General features: G+C 41.1%; 1 protein-coding gene and 1 long non-coding RNA gene across 2 annotated transcripts in view; both read right to left on the reverse strand.

Annotated features, from left to right (window-relative positions):
- The window catches only part of CNTNAP2 (contactin associated protein like 2), a 1,359,261-nt gene that overhangs the window by 1,032,799 nt on the left and 306,436 nt on the right, over positions 1-20,026 (reverse strand). Inside the window, exons 6-7 of the mRNA XM_029921999.1 lie at positions 14,277-14,420; positions 10,745-11,009 (exon numbers count right to left, since the gene is read on the reverse strand). Of these exons, the coding sequence (XP_029777859.1) occupies positions 10,745-11,009; positions 14,277-14,420 (409 nt within the window). The remainder of the gene's footprint in view (positions 1-10,744; positions 11,010-14,276; positions 14,421-20,026) is intronic.
- On the reverse strand, positions 4,540-10,516 carry LOC115277711. Its single transcript, XR_003902489.1, has 2 exons — positions 10,294-10,516; positions 4,540-5,690 (listed from the first exon to the last, which is right to left on the reverse strand). It is a non-coding gene; the product is annotated as an uncharacterized LOC115277711 (long non-coding RNA).

Raw genomic sequence — 20,026 nt, forward strand, 5'->3', positions numbered from 1 at the left:
CAAATTCAATGACTTGGTATATTTATGTAAATTAACTTTGTTTAAACAATGACCAGAACAGAGGGAGACCTCAATGTTAGTCCAGTGGGCAGTCTGGCTCCACCATCCATGATTTTAACTATGTATATTCCACATAAATAGGGGTCTGACTGAAAAGAAACACTCTTTTTGGCTATGAAGATACATGCCTTGATTACAGTTTTAAGCAAAGACATTTTTCAACTAGGACATGGAGACGGGGGAGGGACAGATGACACACTTCAAATACTTGGGAGTACCTGCTAAATCACAACATGTGCTGGGCGCAGATGGAGGGAAAATTTGATTTTTCTCAAAGTTTGACCTCAGGCCCCTCAGAGAATGATTTTACCACTGACACAAATGAGTGAGAAATGTGGTTACAAAGCAGTACTTGACTCTCGAGGTCACTAGGGCCATGAGCAAGACAATGCACGCACAGGATTTACCAGTGTGACGCCCACGGTTTAGGCATTCAGCAGCGGTTAGTTATCCCAGTCTCTGGATGGCCCTGGAGTGTCATTTCCTCCAACCTTTAGCTCCCTAGCAGAGGACATGAGCAGATCTGAGTCAGGTCACGACTTCCAACAGCTCCCGGGGCCTCCTTCTCCTAACAAGGTAGCTTCCCATACTGGTGTCAACATTAAAAATACAGGCTCTGCTCGACAGGAATGTTGGCAATGGTGTCAGCGGACCGTCTGTGCCCAGACAGAGCTGAGAGCCTGGGGGACCGGGTGCACTTGATTACTTCTCCGCGTGTAGTTCTCCGCCTCCCCCAAATACACCGTATGTTATATCTGTATCCTGGAAAGCAACAGAAATTTGATGATGGAGAAGAAAGAGGGAGGCCGAGATCTGGTGCACATCCACACAGGATGGCCAGGGGCGTTTCAGGTTGGGAGATTAAAGCTTGTGCCAAAAGGGGCAGAAAATACTCTTAGGCAATAGGAGGTTGCAGCCTAGACTCAAGTTGACAGTGTCATGTTTAAAGATAAAATTGCAGAAAATTGGAATGAGGGGAGGGAAAGACTGCTAGGAAATCAGAGTGAGCAGAACTCCCACATCGGCACAGGGAACTGGCAGCAGGCAGAGCAAGACCCCAGCCTCTGGACAGAGCTGCAGCCACAGGAATCCCGTCTCTAAGAGGATCCCAGGAAGACCCGAAGAACTAGAAGAAAGACTGGAAGAACCAGAAGACTGGACACACTAGGCAGGTTATCAGCATCTTTCAGAAAATAGCACATGGTAACGAGTGTTCTAGCAAAGATCTAAGCCAAACTGTCCTTGTCAAAGTAGACGAGAGAGAGGAAGAGGAAGCAGGCGGTGGCTGGACAAGAGAGGACTCAGAAGTAACTCGGCATTCAGTGATCGGGAGGAGGATCCGTGCTGGGGGTATACAGGCCTCCATCATTCATAAAACTGAGTTATGATTAAAGGTTGGTCCATATAATTATTTGCTTATACAATATTATCAAAAGCAAGCACTTTCTGAGTAGAATTGTGTGAGAGCCCCTATATTTTCTTAAACTTTTCTGAATAAAGGAAGAGACTGAGAAATACACGTGGGAGACATCTCAGAAGGCGTCCAGGAGTCATTCTTCAGACTCTTCTCCAGTCAACGTAAGCCCCTAGTAGCTCTACCAAAATCTGTGGGGTCCCTTTTTCAGAAAGGCTCATTTCCACAACTAATCATAACACAGCCCCAGCCATCTCCGCGGCCTGTACTGGTCAAGTGTGGAATGGCTCAAACTGCTTAAAGGCCATAAAAGGGAGAAAAGGTAGACAAGAGTCAGCAGTACCACCTCATAGTCTCAATCCCCGCTCATCACCCCAGGTGAGCGTCCTCGTGAGGTGAACAGGTTAATGAAGGGGGAAGGGGTGGCCTTGGAGGGGACGTTTTAATCCAACGATTCTGCTTTGTGTCCTTTCTGACTGTGAAGGTTACTAATCTATGATTGCTCTATGCCAACACTATGTAACTATTCAAAACAGAATGATATACTCATGGAGAAAACATCTAAATTTGATGTGATGGTAAATATCTAAATATCTCAATTTTATCTATCAACTTGACTGAGCCACAGAGTGTCCAGACATTTGGTTAACCATTATTCTAGGGATGTCTGGAAAGGTCTGGATAAGATTACCACCTGAATCCTGAGCCGGACTAAAGCTGATTTCCTCTGTGTGTGAGGGGGAGGGCAGTTGGGGGTGGAGGTGTGCTCAACCAATCCACCGAAGGCCTGAACAGGATACAAAGGTGGAATGAGTAAGAGTCTCCTCCCCTTGAGTGCCTCCGGGCCTGGACGCTGCCCTTCAGACTGGGACTGAACCATCAGCGGGGCGGTCCTCAGCCTCTCTGCCTGAGTCTGGAACTGGCTTTCAGACTGGGTCTTACAGCACCGGCTCTCTGGGTTCCCAAGCTTCCGGACGGGCAGGGGGAAATACCGTAGGCTCTCTTGGGTCTCCAGAGCTTGGGACCTCTGAGCCTCCCTAACTGTGTGACCCCAGGCCTGCTCTTAAAGGTCCTTCTCTTTCAACATCCTATCAGCTGTGATTCTTTGGAGAACCCTGGCTTACTATCACGTGATTTGCTATGTCTTCACTGTATAAATCCATATTGCTTAAATGTACCGACTACTTACCTATCAGGGAAGTTTCAGCTCTTAAACTTATAGGAAAGGCAATGAAAAAATGGGCCTCTCAGCAAAGCTAATCTGTTCCTGTGCCCTCTCTCCTCTTGTTTTGGAAATATCTTCAACTATATTCATATATTAAGTTTGGGGATCCTGAGCTATGTTCTCTGATGGTCTTGCATAATTCATTTGTATTCTTACAGTGTGTAGAAGTAATGTCTGATTTTTTCCCCTGTTTGATGAGTTTATTTGTACAGTAAATGCAAACTTTTAAAACATGACCTGGTCCCTACTGGGAGTTTTTAACCTCCATTTAATCCACCTAAGATTACTAAGTTTTATCCTCTTCTTACAATTTTTAAAAATTATTATACATACATACACACCATCATGTTTTATTCATCTTCCCTGAAAAAGGCATAGAATATTTTAAAAGGTCCAGAAACATTGTAGAAACTAGAGTAGGCATGGTATCCTGGAGTGTGATTATAAATTAAAATGTCCCCTTTGCTTCCTAAAGAATAAGTCAATACCTAATATCACAAAACTTTTCCCCCAGCCTCTTTCTCCTTTCATGTAGGAATATAATGCTTCTATTGATGTGGAAACGCATCAGCATGCGCTGAAGTATAATTAAAGGTAGATTTCCACTCAGCTTGCATGACGATAGTAGAGCCACGTTGGGAATTGAAATATAATAAGAAGTCAGCTAGGTGAAGCTAGCCAGGAGCAAGATGCTATTCACTCAGATGCATTTTGCTTGGTGCCATGTGGTGCTTGTGACAAGTCTATGTGTGAATTTGGGAGAAAAACATCAGCAAACTGGGTTGTAGATTTGTCCAAGGTCGTCTACACTTAATATATATTTATCTATAGGTCTACATCCCTCTCACTTTTGTCTTTTACTAAACAACAGGAGACAGGCTGGCCAGGCACAAATCTGATTTCTAACAAAAGCGAGTATGGGGCTCTAGGAATCAACTTTCCTTAGGCTCCACTTTCTCTAAGAATCCAGAGTCATGCTTTGTCTTTAGCGTCTTAAAATGATGGATTTCTGAGCTTTTCTTGAACATCTCAGCTACCTAGAGGACCAAGAAAAAGGAGGGAACTCTAAAAATGAATATTTAGCTTCCATTTTTGTAGACGTATATGCAGATGATTTGGAAGTAGAGTTTTGCATCCAATGATTTACCATTAAGACAGAAAAGTAGAATCTGCTTTTCCCTGAGAGCTGGCAACATTTTTAAGGGCAAATGTTTTTATGTATCAATTTATCCATTTATCTATCTGTCTGTCTATCCAGCCATCCATTCCAGGAAAAAAAAAAAAAAAGATTTAGAATTAATGGCAAATGTGGCATTTGCTCAAAATTAGTTATATGTATTTTCAAATAAAAGCTCCTAGCCCCAACCCCCAAATGTCTGCGTCCAAATATAAAGTGCTCCATTTGTTACATAAATGCCATTAAGGAAATTAAGCTGAAGATCAATGTTTAGGGACAAACTTTTAAAAACTGACCATATACATGCTTCTAATAGGGAGAAACTAGAATTTTTGAATTGATATAACTGACTCTGTGTAATCTCCATTCATAATGTTTAACCATTATACTTTTTTTAAGAATCTCATTTTATCCTCAGTTAATTTCTAGTATACCTTTCTGCCTTGTTTTGCTTTGCTTTAACAGTAACTGATATTTATTGAAGAATATTTGGATATTATGAAAAATGTATTAAGACATTAGTAATGAAAAAAATATGTTAGTAATGGGCCAGTAACCCACTAATTAGAGATAATTACTATTAGTACTATTCACATTTATTTCATTATGAACTGTTTTCTAGCTACCTATACATATTTATAATAATAGAGACCATATTCTATATAATTTTTGTAAACATTTTATTCCCTGTATTATACTTTCCAATGGTATTAAATTTTGAGAAATAGGATTTCTAATGACATCATAATATTCCATATGAAGATGCAATCTTTAAAATCACTTCTTAATAATGTTTGTTTTCTTCTTATTTAATAGATGTTGTAATAAATATATCTGTGTACTTATTGCTTTACAATCAGAATGATACAAATTTACTAGTCACAGGGAGGTGACATTTTAAAGATTTCTAATAATTATGGTTTAATTTTAATTAAGGAATTTAATACATACTATTAAATATGTCTCCAATCAGTTTGCTATAAGGCATTGTAAAAAAAAATCATTTGAAGTCTGGAAAGTATCCCTAAAAATTATTTTTGAGTTATAAAACTTTAAGAAAATTTGAAATAATATCTGCAGTTGAAATCAGAGCTGAAAAGCATTCCTCAATAAACAAACATAAAAGTAGTATTGCAAACAAAACTATATTTTTTCTTAGGTGACGGAAATGAAACGTCACGATTCAAGTTACCACTGACCTTTGTAAACTGGTAAGAACTAATTCTTTCCAGAGTTAATGTACCAACTACATTTTCAAATGTTCATAAAATCAGGAGAAGAGAGACTCGAACTGCACAGGACAGAGTGCCAGGAGCAATCCCAGGGAGAGCCAGCTGCCAACAATGAACTGGAAAATGGCCAACAAGTTCGCAGCTGCACAAGAAGCCAAGAAAACGTCCACTCCTGCTGTGATCTGAACCTGTGTCTCCCCACCACCAACTCACATGTCGAAATTCTAATCCCCAGTGTGACGGTGTTCGCAGGCGGGGCCTTCGGAAAGTGCTGATGTCACGGGTGGTGGAAGCTCATGAATGGGCTCCTGCTCTTACAGAAGAGACGCCACGGAGCTCCCTGGCCCCTTCCACCTGTGAGGTCATGGCGAGAAAGCCGCCATCTGCAACTTGCAAGGGGCCTTCAGCAGAATTCAACTTCGCCGGCATCCTGCCGGTGGGCTCCCGCCTCTGGAACTCTGTGGAATAAACGTCTGTTGCTTCAGTCACCCGGCCTAGTGTGCTTTGTTGCTGTAGCCTGACTGAGCGAAGACACCTCCCCTTAACACACCCAAGTGCAACTCAAAAGGTTTACACAGGACACTGTAATAAAACAAAAGCAAAACAAGGCCTCAGAAAGATTTTCTTGGGAGACAGAAATACAAACAAAGATGATCTTTGCTGAATACAGGTTTCTGAAGCAGTGCGGATGTGGAAAAGTCGTTCTAAAAGTGAAGCAATAGCTATGTAAACACAAGGAGCGTCTAATACTCCGGCTAGAAAACTCCAGTTGCTTTTGAAGCACTGCATTTCTGAGTGACTTTTCCAGAAGGCCTTGTTTACGTGGATAAAAATGGATTTCTGTTTTCAATAGGTAAGAAAGGTCATTAATTGAAATCATTTCCCTTCCACTATATAAATGCTGAACACATTTTATGATCTTATTAATATGGTTAGATCACAACTTTAGAGTATTATTGTAAACATCTGTGCATAACTTAGTGCCATAAAACTGAGGAATTTTGCAATTAAAACCTTAACCCAAATAGTAGGTAGTGAGTGTGTGTACTTAACAATACATCACACAGTGATACACATGAATACTTTTTTACTACCATTACAATATCGCAACATTGTTCCTGGAAGATAGTTTTCCAAAATGTAATGATGGAGTAAATTAAATACTTCCAAGCTGCTAGAACTTCAAAAAATTCTAACTCTTCAGATGAGAAGCTTTATCTACGGGTCAATGTTTTCCAAAATGTCGGTCATTTTTTTTTTTTTTTTAGGTCATAAAATCATTCGGTGGGTAGTGAAAATTTTAATGAAAAAAAGGACAAAAACATCAAAATTGTAAGCGTGCATCTAGAGAGACCTGAGTGGCTCGGTTGGTTAAGCATCTGAGTCTTGATTTCAGCTCAGGCCAGATCTCACAGATCGTGGGATCCCAGAACCATCTTGAGATTCTCTCTCTCTGCCCCTCACGAGCGCATATGCACATGTGTGCTCTCTCTCTCTCTCAAAATAAATAAGCTTAAAAAAAAAAAGAGTGAATCTAAAGTAGCAAAGTAAGTTTTATTTCATGAAACTCTGTTTCAGTAGGAATTGAGTACAATATAAAATGTTTCTATTTAGAACCCTAGTTAGTGTGTTTTGAACAAATCATTTGAATCTGGAGGATGTTATGCTGAGTGAAATAAGCCAGATACAGAAAGGCAAGCACTGCATGGTCTCACTTTTATGAGGCATCTACAGGAACAGAAGTCACAGGACCAGAGAGTAGAATGCTGGTCCCCAATAGCCAGAGGGTGGGGAAAATGGAAAGATGTTGGTCAAAAGATACAAACTCTCAGTTATGAGATGGATAAGTTCCCGGGAATCTAATGGACAGCAGGTGATTAGAGTTAATAAGAAGATACTATATACTTGAAATTTGCTAAAAGAATTGATCTCAAGTGTTCTCACCATGCATGTGAGCGTGGGTGCACGCACACACACACACACGTTGGGTAACAGATGTGTTAATTTGACTGTCGTAATTATTTCACAATGCATATTGCCAAACACCTTAAAAAAATCACACGGCACAGCCTGTACAGTGTATAAATATATACAATTTAACTCTGTGGATCCTACCCCAAAAAAGGTTGAAAAACAATTCGTTAAAACTCCAAATCATCTTAAAAACACAGCTCTAGGTCTACCTTCTCCACATTTCTGACATGAAATTTAAAACAAACAGTAGGCTCAAGTGAACACTGAGCCTTTTTGCACTCCTCTCTCCTTTTACTACTTACTACTAGTTAAAGGAAATGCATAAATCTGTATTCACCACTCACTAACTAGGGTGCTAAATAGAAATATAGTGGAATGTTTGATAAAAGTTGATGATGTTGCAACTTGGAAAACATTTTCACAGAAAGATAACCTGCTCTGCAAAGTGAAGGTAACTTGGAGTTTGAGTGGATTTTATAAGTTGAACCCATTGTCAAAACTACTGAAATCTGAAATTATAACAGAGAGGGCAAAAAAATACACGGAATGGGTGAAAAATATATTGAATATCCTCTAACTTACAGAATTAGTTTGAATTCATCACCAAAGAACAATGTTGTCCAAGACAGAATTCAAAGGCTTTTGAACCATTTGAATTGCCTTCATCTTGGGCCAGAGAACTTATTAACTAAAAACAAAACCATGTTACAAGTCTCTATTAACATAGTACTTGAGTGTCTCTAGAATGATCTTTCAATGCACTACGCTAGAAGTGTGTGTGTGTGTGTGTGTGTGTGTGTGTGTGTGCGCGTGCGCAGTAATGTTATCAGTGCATGCTTTCCTCTTCTAAGTCGTCTGTATCTTCTAGGGCGCTTGGGTGGCTCAGCTGGTTAAGTGTCCAGCTTTGGCTCAGGTCATGATCTCACTGTTAAGTGGGTTCGAGCCCCGCGTCAGGCTCTGTGCTGACAGCTCAGAGCCTGGAGCCTGCTTCAGATTCTGCGTCTCCCTCTCTCTATGACCCTCCCCTGCTCGCACTGTCTCTCTGTGTCTCTCAAAAAAAAAAAAACATAAAAAAAAATTATCTGTATCTTCAACGTTTTCATAACCAAGTTATTTTAAGTTTATTTATTTCTTTTGAGTGGGGGGACAGCATGAGCAAGTGGGGGAGAGGGGACAGAGAATCCCAAGTAAGCTCCACACTATTAGAACAGAGCCAGACACAGGGACCAATTTTATGAACCATGAGAAAGATTTCGACCTGAGTGAAAACCAAGAGTCAGATGCTCAACTGACTGAGCCACCCAGGCACCTCTACAAACAAGCTATTTTAATAATAAAGTAAAAAAGGACTGACATTCATCAGTGTTCATACTGCTGCTAAGAATAAGGTGGACAAAACACAAACTATTTCCCTTTGTTAAAGCAAACATTAGTGCCCTGGGATTAACTTATGTTTCTAAATGATCTTCTCAGTGTTGCAACGTGCACTGAGTTACTCATACATTTACTCCAGTTTGGTAAAATGCTTTAAATACAAATGACAATTGCCTTCCATGAATGCTGTATGTATTTGTAGGCTGGGTGAATGCAGTCATATACAGAATCTCTTTCTTCATTCTTTCCTTTTTTAATAAACAATTTAAATGGACATAACTTTTAAAACATGTATGTGCATCTATACTTACTAATCTTTCTGAAACTTGAGCAATGATAACTGATGTGATCTTGATTTCCACTATGTGCATAGGAAACATATATATATATTTGAAACAGTAAGGTACTTCCTTGGAATATGTAAAAGCAAGGTTATAGAAATGTTTAAATTTCCGATTAATTTGTGCAGATTCTTGGCTAAATTGACAAAAATTCTAAAACCTAATTTTATCATATTTAAGAAATCTATTAAGGTAAATTAGTTGTTGCATACTGGATTCTTCTTTCTTCATTTTTACATAAATACAGTTTAAATTAGATGAAAGTATCAGACAATCTGAAATTAGATCAGATTAAATTAGGAAAGGTTTATTGATCTATCTATTTAAGATCCTATCATTCCCATTACAATGGTTCGTGTTACATGGAAAACCACTAGGAATTAGGGTTTGTTCAGAGACTGCTGGGAGGCAGGATTTCATCTTTATATTCTTATGTATTTAGTCATTAGAAACAAATCATTAATCATAATAAAATCTAGTGGGGAGTTTTTCAACTGTGGTAGGTATTTGGATGTGTGTGTGTTTTGTGAGTTATTCTGGAATCTCCAGATATTTTGTATTTGCTCTAAATCTCCCCGGGTAAATCTCTACTGGGAGGTAGTGATAAAATATGGCTGATAGATCATTCTGACGCTGAACATTCAGTGGAAAGCAAAACTAACAAAGTAAAAACAGAAAAAGTAAACATCCAGGCATTCCACAATAGCTTTTGATTCCAAAAATTCAATACATCTCTGACATAACGGTCCCTGTATCTTCCTTGAATCTAACAGTCTATACAGCCAAGTCCTACAGAAGCACAAGGCCTATTTTATGAAAAGAGGCCCACCCTTCAGCAGGAGATATTCTGTTAGGGAACCCAGCTTCAAAGGGCCATGGTGTTAACTCTACAAACATTCCCAGAGAAACTCTACTGTAGCAGGTGCTAGTCTACAGGCTAGAATAGAGGAGGCCTTGCTTCTTCCCTTAAAGACTGGACAGCCCACAGGAAAATGAGATGACACAAATCACAGGATGTGTTAGAAACCACGCCGGGTGTGCACGTTCGGTATCACAAGTGAACACGGACTCTTTAGAAATGAGTCAGCAGTCATGCATTTGAGCATTTTGTCATGAACCTCCTCTCGCAGTATTTGATGTATCTGTTCAACATGTTCAGTCAATGTTAGTTATTCCTGTTTTCTAAGTAGTTCTTTACAAAATTAAAAAAAATTTAAAAATATATAGAGAAATTTGATGAAAACTTTTACTATTTATCAGTCCCCCATCATGACTAATTTTTCGCTGTTTGTAACATCTCACTTTGTGATCCTAGCTTTCTCTGTGTCATATTAGTCAAAGATTATCCCAAGATTGCTAAATTTGCTCAGTGAACAACAATATGACCCCAGCCTCGGTTCATCCTACCATTGTGAGGTCAAGTTTAAAAATCACCGTAAGCCAAGACAGTCTCCTTCAGTGGATACACACATCTCATCATCGCTCTCTGGACTCACCTTTGATGTTGCCATTTTCCTGAAATACTACATAAATGTGGCACAATGACTTTGAGGATTTGCTTTAAGCAGCTGAATATAACTTAATGTCATAATTAAATTAATATGCATTGTTCCTAAGAGTAGAAAGGTATCTGAACGTCCATCAAGTCTAAACTACCAGGCCCTCTTCTGTTAGTAAAATACGCATTCTTGGTCTGTGAACATAAAATGCACCCAGGACTTCCCACCGCCCCATTCATGGGGCCTAGCACTTGCAAGCAACAGAAGATTTGGGTGCTGCCGCAGCCTCGACCAACGCTCCTCCTCGCCCCGCCCCCACGAGGGCCACGTAAGACCCCCACGTGTCTGAATCGAACCGAACCACGAGCGTGCGTCACGTATACGAGAGAGGAGAGGCGCAGTGGGCTGGCGCAATCGCGGCCGCCATCCCGGGACGGCATTTACTCACCGGAGGAGATGTCGGTCTGGGTCATCTTGGTCTGCGTGACGTTGATGTGAACGGCGACTTTGCTTTCGGTCAGGTCGATCTCCACGGTGCCCAGATTATCCGCAAACTGGCTGAACAGCAGGAGGCCGTTCGGGTTCCACGTCCTGAACTGGAAACTGACGGACAGCAGGTCCTGGTTCGGGCGGCCAGGCACCTCCAGGTAGCTGGTCGCGTTGAAGAAGACGGGCACCGTGTAGGGCTCCACGCACGAGAAACTCAGATTTCCCTGCACGACACAAGGGCGCGCTGTGACACACATGCAGGGTCACACCTAGCCGTCCGCGCCCGTCTCCGGACGTCAGAGCCCTCAAGGCAGCCCGGCGGGCCTGGCCTGGCCCGGCATCGCTGCCGCAGTGTGCACCCCACACGGCCCGACGGGGTGGGACGCGGCCCAACGGAAGCGCTGCTCAGCGCCCTGGGACCGACTGCACCTCCGCCCGGGCTGTGCCAAGTGTGTCCTCACACATCGCCAGATGCGGCGGGAACTTCGGCCAGCGGGTTGTATTGTTAGCTGACCTCATGGGGCAAATGTTCTTGGCTCTTGTCCTGATACCTAACATACATGAATTAATGTTAACTATGCAGCATCAGCATAACTGCGATTATTCTAGATTATTTTATTTTTGTTATATTCAATGTGCATATATTATACTGAGTTAATGCTTCTGAACATAGTGGTATGAATGCACAAAGTGAAAACAAACTTGTGCTAATTAAAGCCTACTGCTTTCGCCTCACACTCCCTCTGTTTTGCACAAAGACATTTGATTTGCCAGAACTACGTGTTCTACTGCGTGTGTAACTACCTTCCCACTAAAGGTCTGAAAATCTACATTTGCTTCCAACTCCTTTTATCCCACCTTAATGTTCTGAGGGATATAATTTGATGACATTTTCACCTGGCCCTGCGATTACTCATTTTACAACAACACAGCATCTTTGTTCAGATGGATGGCTCTTCCATTTCAGCACTTTAATCACTACATCTCAGGGAGGCAGTCCTCTGAATTAACATTCAAATTAAATCTGTGCTTCAGCCTCACAGATGATTATTTTAAATGTGTCCCTTTACTGACGAAAAGAACGGCCTTTGCCTAATAACTGAGATGTTATAACCGACCACAGGCCTGTGTTGTGGAGATAATCTCCCTACAACATTAAAGGTCCTTTCTGAGTAAAGGCGCGGACTCTGGAGTCCGTGTGTAATAGTTGTTGAGGAAGTCATCAAGGAGATGTGACCACCAGCTGACCCGTGAGCAGGACTGGGACAATTAGAGGCTCCCCACGGTCTCCCCCATCCTGGCGGTGTTTGTGCCACTTGCTTTCTTCACTCCCAGAGGCTGCTCTGAAGATAGAGCCTTGAGACACAGAGGTGGTGTTGAGGCCTCCTGAACCGGGCACTGGAGTGGACCCAGGTGGGTCCACCTGTACGCATAACAGAATCTGGTTAAGACTTGGCGGGCAGTGCCGAGAGCCACTCATCCCCGGGCTGCCCCACACAAGCCTGTGAGTGCCCTTGCTTACTGAACTGGCCACATACCCGTGGGAGGTGGTCTGCCTGCTTCGGTCTCTCCCTCCCTCTGCACCCGGGGGCTGTTCTCCGATCACTCCCAGGAAGCTCTTCGGGAGGTTGTGAACCAATAGGAGGGAATGTGTTTGTGCAGGGAGACAGGGTGAGGAGGAGTGTGGAATCAATTTCACCGAAACACTGGAATTTGAATCTTCAAAAGCAAATTTCCTTCATAAATAATCTTTTAAGAGTTGCTTACAAAATTTCCCACTTGTGTCTATTCTGCCTAAAATTTTAATATGTACATATATTTTGTTTAAAAGTTTATTCCGTGTCTGTTCATTCTATTTTAACAAATATAATTATAGATAATTTATGCTTTACTAAATGTCTTTGTGATTCAAGTTAAAACAGCATTTATAACTACAATATATTTTGCCGTTAAAGTTGCTCTGGGAATGAGTTTTCACAGGAAAATCCTTTATAGTTTGGGTGCCTAATGAATGCGTCTCAGAACAAAATGCGAGGTTTGGGCAGAAAGAACACCTCACTGCTTCTTAAAGATGCAGATAATAGAGAGGGTTTTCTGATGATTTGGCTTCTGTACCTTTTTATCTTAGGCAATGGTTTCTGAGAAAACCCTGTGCCATTTTATCCAAAGCTTAAAAAGCGTATATTAATACCGCTCTAGGTAAGAAATAACACAACATAGAAGGAGACTGTGAACTCGGGGGTCCACTCCCATCCGATCACTTTGGGAAGTTATTTTTCCAGGTAAAATCTCATTTTTTTAATCAACAAAATGTGTATGACAATATCTCTCCTCATACTGTAGTCCTGTTCTCAGATTACCATAAAGGTAATGTTCCTAGCCCAGCGCCTGCGGTCTGTCTATAAATGGAACTGATACTAGTTTTCTCTATAGTCATATGTTTGATGCGATCATTTCAAAGTTCAGCTTTTTACTCAGTATTATTATTATTTTTAAGAAAAAGTAATTATTAAAGAAAAATTTCCCATTAATTACTTTCTACCTGAATCATTTTTCTCTTAATAACAACCTAAATTCCTGTTTATTCATTACAGGATTTCTATTTGTCCCATCATTTTGTAAAAAAACCCTAGGCCCAAATGTGGGGAAGAATTCCTAACATTATCTACTGTTAGTGGTTTCTCAAGTGCGTGGGTCTCTCGAACCCCAGACTCTCCCAAATAATACGGGTCAGTTGCAGTCCACGCCTGCTCTTGCAGAACCTTGGGGGACACGTACTGTATTTTTCAGCTGATATCTTTCAGGGATGCTAACTAAGCAGTGTCACGGGGAAGCAGGTGTGCCAGAGCGTTCTTCGATTTTTGCCCTCCTCCTTGAAATAGTTAAATCTGGAAACAACTCACCACAGAACTGGAAGAAGGTCTATGTCACAGCCTTCACTACCCAGTGGCAATCAATCCTTATTTAACTGCCTAGTATTTTGTGTGTTTAGGCTTTCACAAAGAGTATATTTATTTATTGATCTGGATGAATTGTTTTTGGAAACATGGACATGAATACAATAAAGTTCCTGGATGTAACACTTTTTAAAATACTGAATCAAATCATAAACAAGGAATGGAAAGCCATAATGATAAGACATCTGGAGACATGATGCTGCCAACGCTGGGCTGCAGACCTGCAGGGACCAAGCACAGCTGAGGTTTGCCTGTCCCTCTGATGTGGGGAACCCAGAAACACGGTGTTGAAACCCTGCGTCCCACCTGAGTGAAACTTACCATGGATTTCCGGCTAATCTAACTAAAAAGCCATTACTAGTCTCGGAGTACCTCCACTATCTACACATTTTTAGGTAATTCTCAAGTTACTTTTACACCGTGGAGCCCAACATCAGCATGAAGGCAAACGCTGTGGTGCTGCGGTTCAGCGCTCCACAGAACACAAAACTTTGGCGTGTCTATGCAGCAGTATTTTGGAGTGAGTGGTCTTACCACATTTGAGGGCTCTAGTTTCTTCCTTCTCGCAAGATCGGTTATGTTGATACCATTGTAGTTAATGCTTTCCATGCAGCCTTTGAAGTTCTTCCTACTGCTGGAACTTGGCTTCCCAGAGAAGGGGATGCCTCCAAAGGTTATCTTTGAGAAAAGAAAAATATAAAAATTCACACTGTATTTGACTTAAAAAAATAACATTCACAATAAATTCAACAAAACTATTGATATAGCCAAGGTCAATTATCCTACCTCTCCCAGAATATACATTTTTTCTTGCTCCAAAATCTGTTGCATATTAAATTATGTTTTCACAGAAATACAGAAGAGTATCATTAATTCTGGCAATTAGATTATAACTTTAACAAGAAAATAGAAATAATCTCTTCCATTGTAGCCACTCAAAAGGCATTTTATAAATTTTCCTGAAATGTTTTAAAAGATTTTATCCAGGATACTTCTTTTATTAAGTAATATTAAAAACATTTTTATGTTTATCATTCAAAGGCATACTAATTAGTGCTTCTAGTCCCCATGAGATGGCCAGTACAAATATAAAAACCACAGCCAAAGGCAAGAAAGACTGTATTCATCCCACGTACTGTGTAGACTTATTTTAATCCAAAAAAACATTAAAGTCACATATTCATTAGACTTATTTTGAATACAGAAAATAGTTCAAAAAATCTTGTTACTACACTGATTAAGAATGTACTGGGATGTGGGGGGCTGTTATGTGAGCATCGAGACTTGGAGATAGGACAGGTCTTCCGAATGCTCGGGAATGAGGAGGACACCCCTTACCGTGATTCTCCAACTCTTATCTATCAACTATAGAAACAGAGTATGTATGTTTCCATGTATCTTTGGCCAAATTACAGCAGGATAGTATCAACTTCCTATAGTGTAAAATTATACTTAATATCTGTATTGCCATAATGACATTTACTACTAATAGTGAATTAGTAGTAAATAAATTTAAATACTAACCAGAGCTGCAGGACCAATATATATAATCCAGATGTTATTTCTCTCTTAATTATCAATGTTACCATTATCAACTTTTCCTATAAGCAAGAGTTAAATGTTTTTGAATGTCAAGACTTTGTATTTAAAACAGAAGACATAGATCTTTGTGTTCTAGGAGGCCATTAGCAAATTACGTTCTTTTATTTAGTGTCACAGCATTTTAGAGGATTAGTTTTAGGGGGGGAAGCACAAATTAATGATTGCTTATGAGACATTATAAAAAAACAGAGGACCTCATTGAAAACAAAATTTGGTAAAAATATGTATCATTTACCATAGAGTTTATATATAAAAGAAGAGGGGGAGACTGAGAATAAATATATAGAACAGGATTAGGAAATGACAAAAGGAAAATTATACTGCAAACTAAAATAGTAGAATTATTTGGAAAATATTTTCAAGAGGCACTAAACTGAACTTATTAGGTACTAAATAAGTATACCTAATACCAAAGGTAAGAATTACTAATAATTACGAGGAGTGTTGTACTTTCTGTTTACAATTTATTTTACTGATTCTTTCCTAGTTGATAGAATAAAATCTTCTATGCTTAGTGGCATGCAGCATCATGTTTTTTAATACTTTTTTTACAGTTGATTTATTTTGAGAGAGCGAGTACAGTGGGGGAGGGGCAGAGAGAGTCCCAAGCAGGCTCCGCTCTGACAGCAGGACTTGATCTCACGAATCATAACCTGAGCTGAATTTAAGAGTCAGGCGTTTAATCAACTGAGCTACCCAGGTGCCCCACACAGCGTCACATTTTGAATGTTATTACTAAATACTGGTTTACACATACGGTCTCATTCTTTCTCCAGGTGTACAGTTTATTTATTTTGAACTTTTGTTTTCCTTTGGGCTGATTAAGCACTCCTCTGGTTCCCCTGCTGTTAGCGACCCTCCGCCCATGTCCTGCCTCATCATGAAGCAGCCCTGGTGAAGCAGCAGACGCTCACTTTACCAGACTTCCTTACACCCAGGAGATGCGGGTTCAACTCCCAATTCCTAATACAAGTAATGATATTAGATGGTCACTTCTTCTGAGTATGCATTCTCATCAGTAAGATGAAGTGCTTGAACTACAAAATATTTTGATACTGTAATTATTCAGATGGCAAAAAGATAAATAATCACATATTCACATTACTCATGACTGGCTTACTAATGACACCGCCATTCACTAACAGCCCTGACTCTAAGGAAATAACCACATTCACCATCATATTTAGTTACCAAGGGTTTACACAGTGCAGCAGAGGCTGCTAGACATCTCCATGCGTCCTTTCTCACATCGTCTTTAGGAAAATACCAACGCCCTTCGGCAGTGCGCACTGCTCTCCAGCTAATATATGGCATTTATCCACCTCTGTGAAGCAAGTGTTGGTCTTGTGAGAGTAAAGGAGGAGGACGCTGTGTGACTCTAAGAATTATAGTTATAAGGGGAGGAGAGCGCAGCCCTGTCCACTCTTCCTTCCCACTGGAGAGCACGGTGGGCTGTGAAGACCATGGCGCAATGGTCTGCAAAGGGCTGGAGCAGCGGCGGCGAAGGAGACTGGGGTCTGGGTGAGCACGACACTGCCGTGTGGGCCCCAGGCTGCCTGCTATCTGGCCTTGCCCTCCGCACGGAGGCACCTGTTACCTACCGGACACACAGAGCGAGTTCTGTTCCTACGCTTCCTCCAGTGCTACGATGATGTGTTTTACGTTCATTTTCCAAATGGGGGCTATGATTTGTCCTGGTCACACTCCAGTCAGGAGCAAAAAGGGACACAACCGCAGGCCTTGGGGTCCAGTTTGAGCCATGCGGTTGGTTCTCTACAGAATCCCAGCGGGTTTCTCTCTAACACCCGGGCCTCGCCGTCCAGCTGTCGAGGGGCACGCACTGCCCTGCAGCGCTGTGCCGCACAGGCAATGGCACAACAGGCACAGTGGTGTCTGCTGGCCGCCAGCTGAGGAAGGAGAGAAGCCAGGCCCCGCCCTTTGGCCACGATGAAGGATGTGACGGTGCGCACCTCTGTAGCCTTCTCAGGGCGCCCCGGGGCCAGCGGCTCCCCTGCAGCGGTGACCCGCTCCCTCTGCAGTGTGGCCGGGCTGCAGGAGGTGAGTGAGGCCAGCTCCACATCCACGCCCACTCACGGTGACCTCAGAGGAGCAAGCGTGTTTTCCACTGTTTCTTTCGTGATGTGCATCTCTGGGCATGGGCGTAGGTGCTAACTCACCCCTACGGTGTGCTGAATCCTGCCCATGCTGGCTCGTGAGAACGGACTGCTAAACAGAGCCATCGTTAAAGATTACATTATATAGATTTAAATTACATTACATTAAACAGAAAATAACCACTTGGGCCTCATCTATGTTTTATTATGTATGTTCTTGAGATGATTCATATTTAGTCTCTGTGACGGGATTACTCTATCATGGTGCGGTGTAATAAATAGATTTGGTCTTTCTTCCCAGTTCTGGGCACAGAGCTCCTAAAACCCTTGGAATTTACTGAGTGATAGTTATATCTTCAATTATTCATAACAAGCCCCCCTTGGGGTCTGAGTCTAATCACTGTATGGATGAGTCAAAGAAATACACGCAAAAACACTGAGAGACTGACTCAATTCTACTGACTCCTGATTCTTTATCAGTAAACTTAAATTTCTTCCTAGGGTCTCTCTCCAACAACGTGCCAGCTGTAGACGTCCTCAGACGTGGTGTGTAGACTGACGGGCTTCCAAGTGTCCGTGAAACTGCTGACCTGCTATGCAAGTCTGGTGTGTGCATGAATATTCATGGATTTCATCACAAACTCAGAGTCTATGACCCCAAACTTTTAATTCTGTTTTTTGAAGATGGGAATTGTGTTTGCCCACTGCTAATGTTCCAGGATCTCTCATATGGTGCTTCAAAGTTTATTAATGGAAGATGAATAATTCATCTTTAAGTTTTCTCATACAGTGAGAGATAAGCCACCTAAGCCAAGAAATATACTAATTTAGAAAAAAAGAGAAACTTCTGGGATTTTAATCTTCTTTCCCTTGCAATAACCATTTTTCTTTAAAGGAGATTTTTGGGGGGTGGTTACAATTATTTTCTGATAACCTTAAATTTACATTAATGTTAATAAAGTCTCAATATCACGGTTTATGTAGCATAATCTATTTTCAATTCCTATATAGGAATGTATGTAATATATTCATCTTGGAGACAATTTAGAAACTATTTAAATACATAAAGAAAATATAGGAGTACCTGGGTGGCTCAGTCGGTTGAGTGTCTGACTTTGGCTCAGGTCATAATCTCACAGTTCATGGGTTCGAGCCCCGTGTCAGACTCTGTACTGACACCTCAGAGCGAGGAGCCTGCTTCTGACTCTGTGTCTCCCTCTCTCTCTCTCTGCTCCTCCCCTATTTGTGCTCTGTCTCCCTCTCTCAAAAATAAATATTAAGGGGGAAGAAAATAAAATATAAAATACAGTTGTAAATCCTTTTTCAATTATTTTATGGTGAGGCTATTTCACATTTTTAAATTTGTATGTAGATATTAACATGTATGTGTATGTGTATGTATATGTGTATGTGTATGTGTGTGCGTGTGTGTACACAATTTCAAAACTGGGAGCAAGGCATACTATAATAAGCACAGAAAACTCAAAGGGTCATAGCTACCCTATACTTCATATATATTTTAAGTGTTTTATTCTGAGAGAGGGAGAACATGGGCCTGCACAGGCTGAGCAGGAGAGGGCTCGAGAAAGGGCGGGAGAGAGAGGATTCCAAGCAGACTCCTGCTGTCGGCACAGAGATCGACGTGGGGCTCAAACTCATGAACTGTGAGACTGTGACCTGACCCAAAATCAAGAGTCAGACACTTAACTGTCTCAGCCACCCAGTGCCCCTACATTTTATAATTTTAAAAAAGACTCAGGGATATTTGACACGTTCTGGGCATTTTGTGAAACGCTAGCTTGAACTGGTTCACCATTCTGACATCCTGCCAGACTGCTTTTGATGACTTCCTGTCTTCGTGAATACGGGGTTTGGCTATTTCTCTGATAAAAGCAGTGTCACACGAAGGGAAAGGTGGGACAGGAGATGAGAATGGCAGCAAATCTGGTTACAAATTCTGAGGGGCTGGACCGCACTGGGACATGCGGTGCATCAACAAGTAATCATTGTTCACTTAAGAATTACATAAAAATGTACATTTTTTCTTTTATTTTAATCTGCATTTTTTTCAAAGGGCTACTGAGTTGTTAAGCTATAAGCATTCATTAAGTTGTGTGGCTCTAACTATTACAGTCTAGGATCGCTGTGGAAAAATTAACAACACACTGAGGGTTTCGTGAAGTAAGAAAGTTTGGGAACCTCTTGGGGAATAATATTTCATCCTATTTATTTTACTGCTATTTTCTCTTTTTTTCATTTAGTGTTATCCCTTTTCTTTTGGAATATGTAACACTGTTATGAATATCATATAGATCTATCTCTTTATATGATTAATGTTTTTCGTAAACATTTTAAGGCTGAATTGCTCTCCAAATAATTTACTAAAAGCCCGAAGGGCACCTGGGTGGCTCAGTCAGTTAAGCCTCTGACTTTGGCTCAGGTCATGATCTCACAGTTCGTAAGTTCGAGCTTCACATCGGTCTCTGTGCTGACAGCTTGGAGCCTGGAGCCTCCTCTGGAGTCTGTGTCTCCTTCTCTCTCTGCCCTTCCCCAACTTGTGCTCTGTCT

Source organism: Suricata suricatta, chromosome 2 (genome assembly GCF_006229205.1).
Source record: "Suricata suricatta isolate VVHF042 chromosome 2, meerkat_22Aug2017_6uvM2_HiC, whole genome shotgun sequence".
NCBI lineage: Eukaryota > Metazoa > Chordata > Mammalia > Carnivora > Herpestidae > Suricata > Suricata suricatta.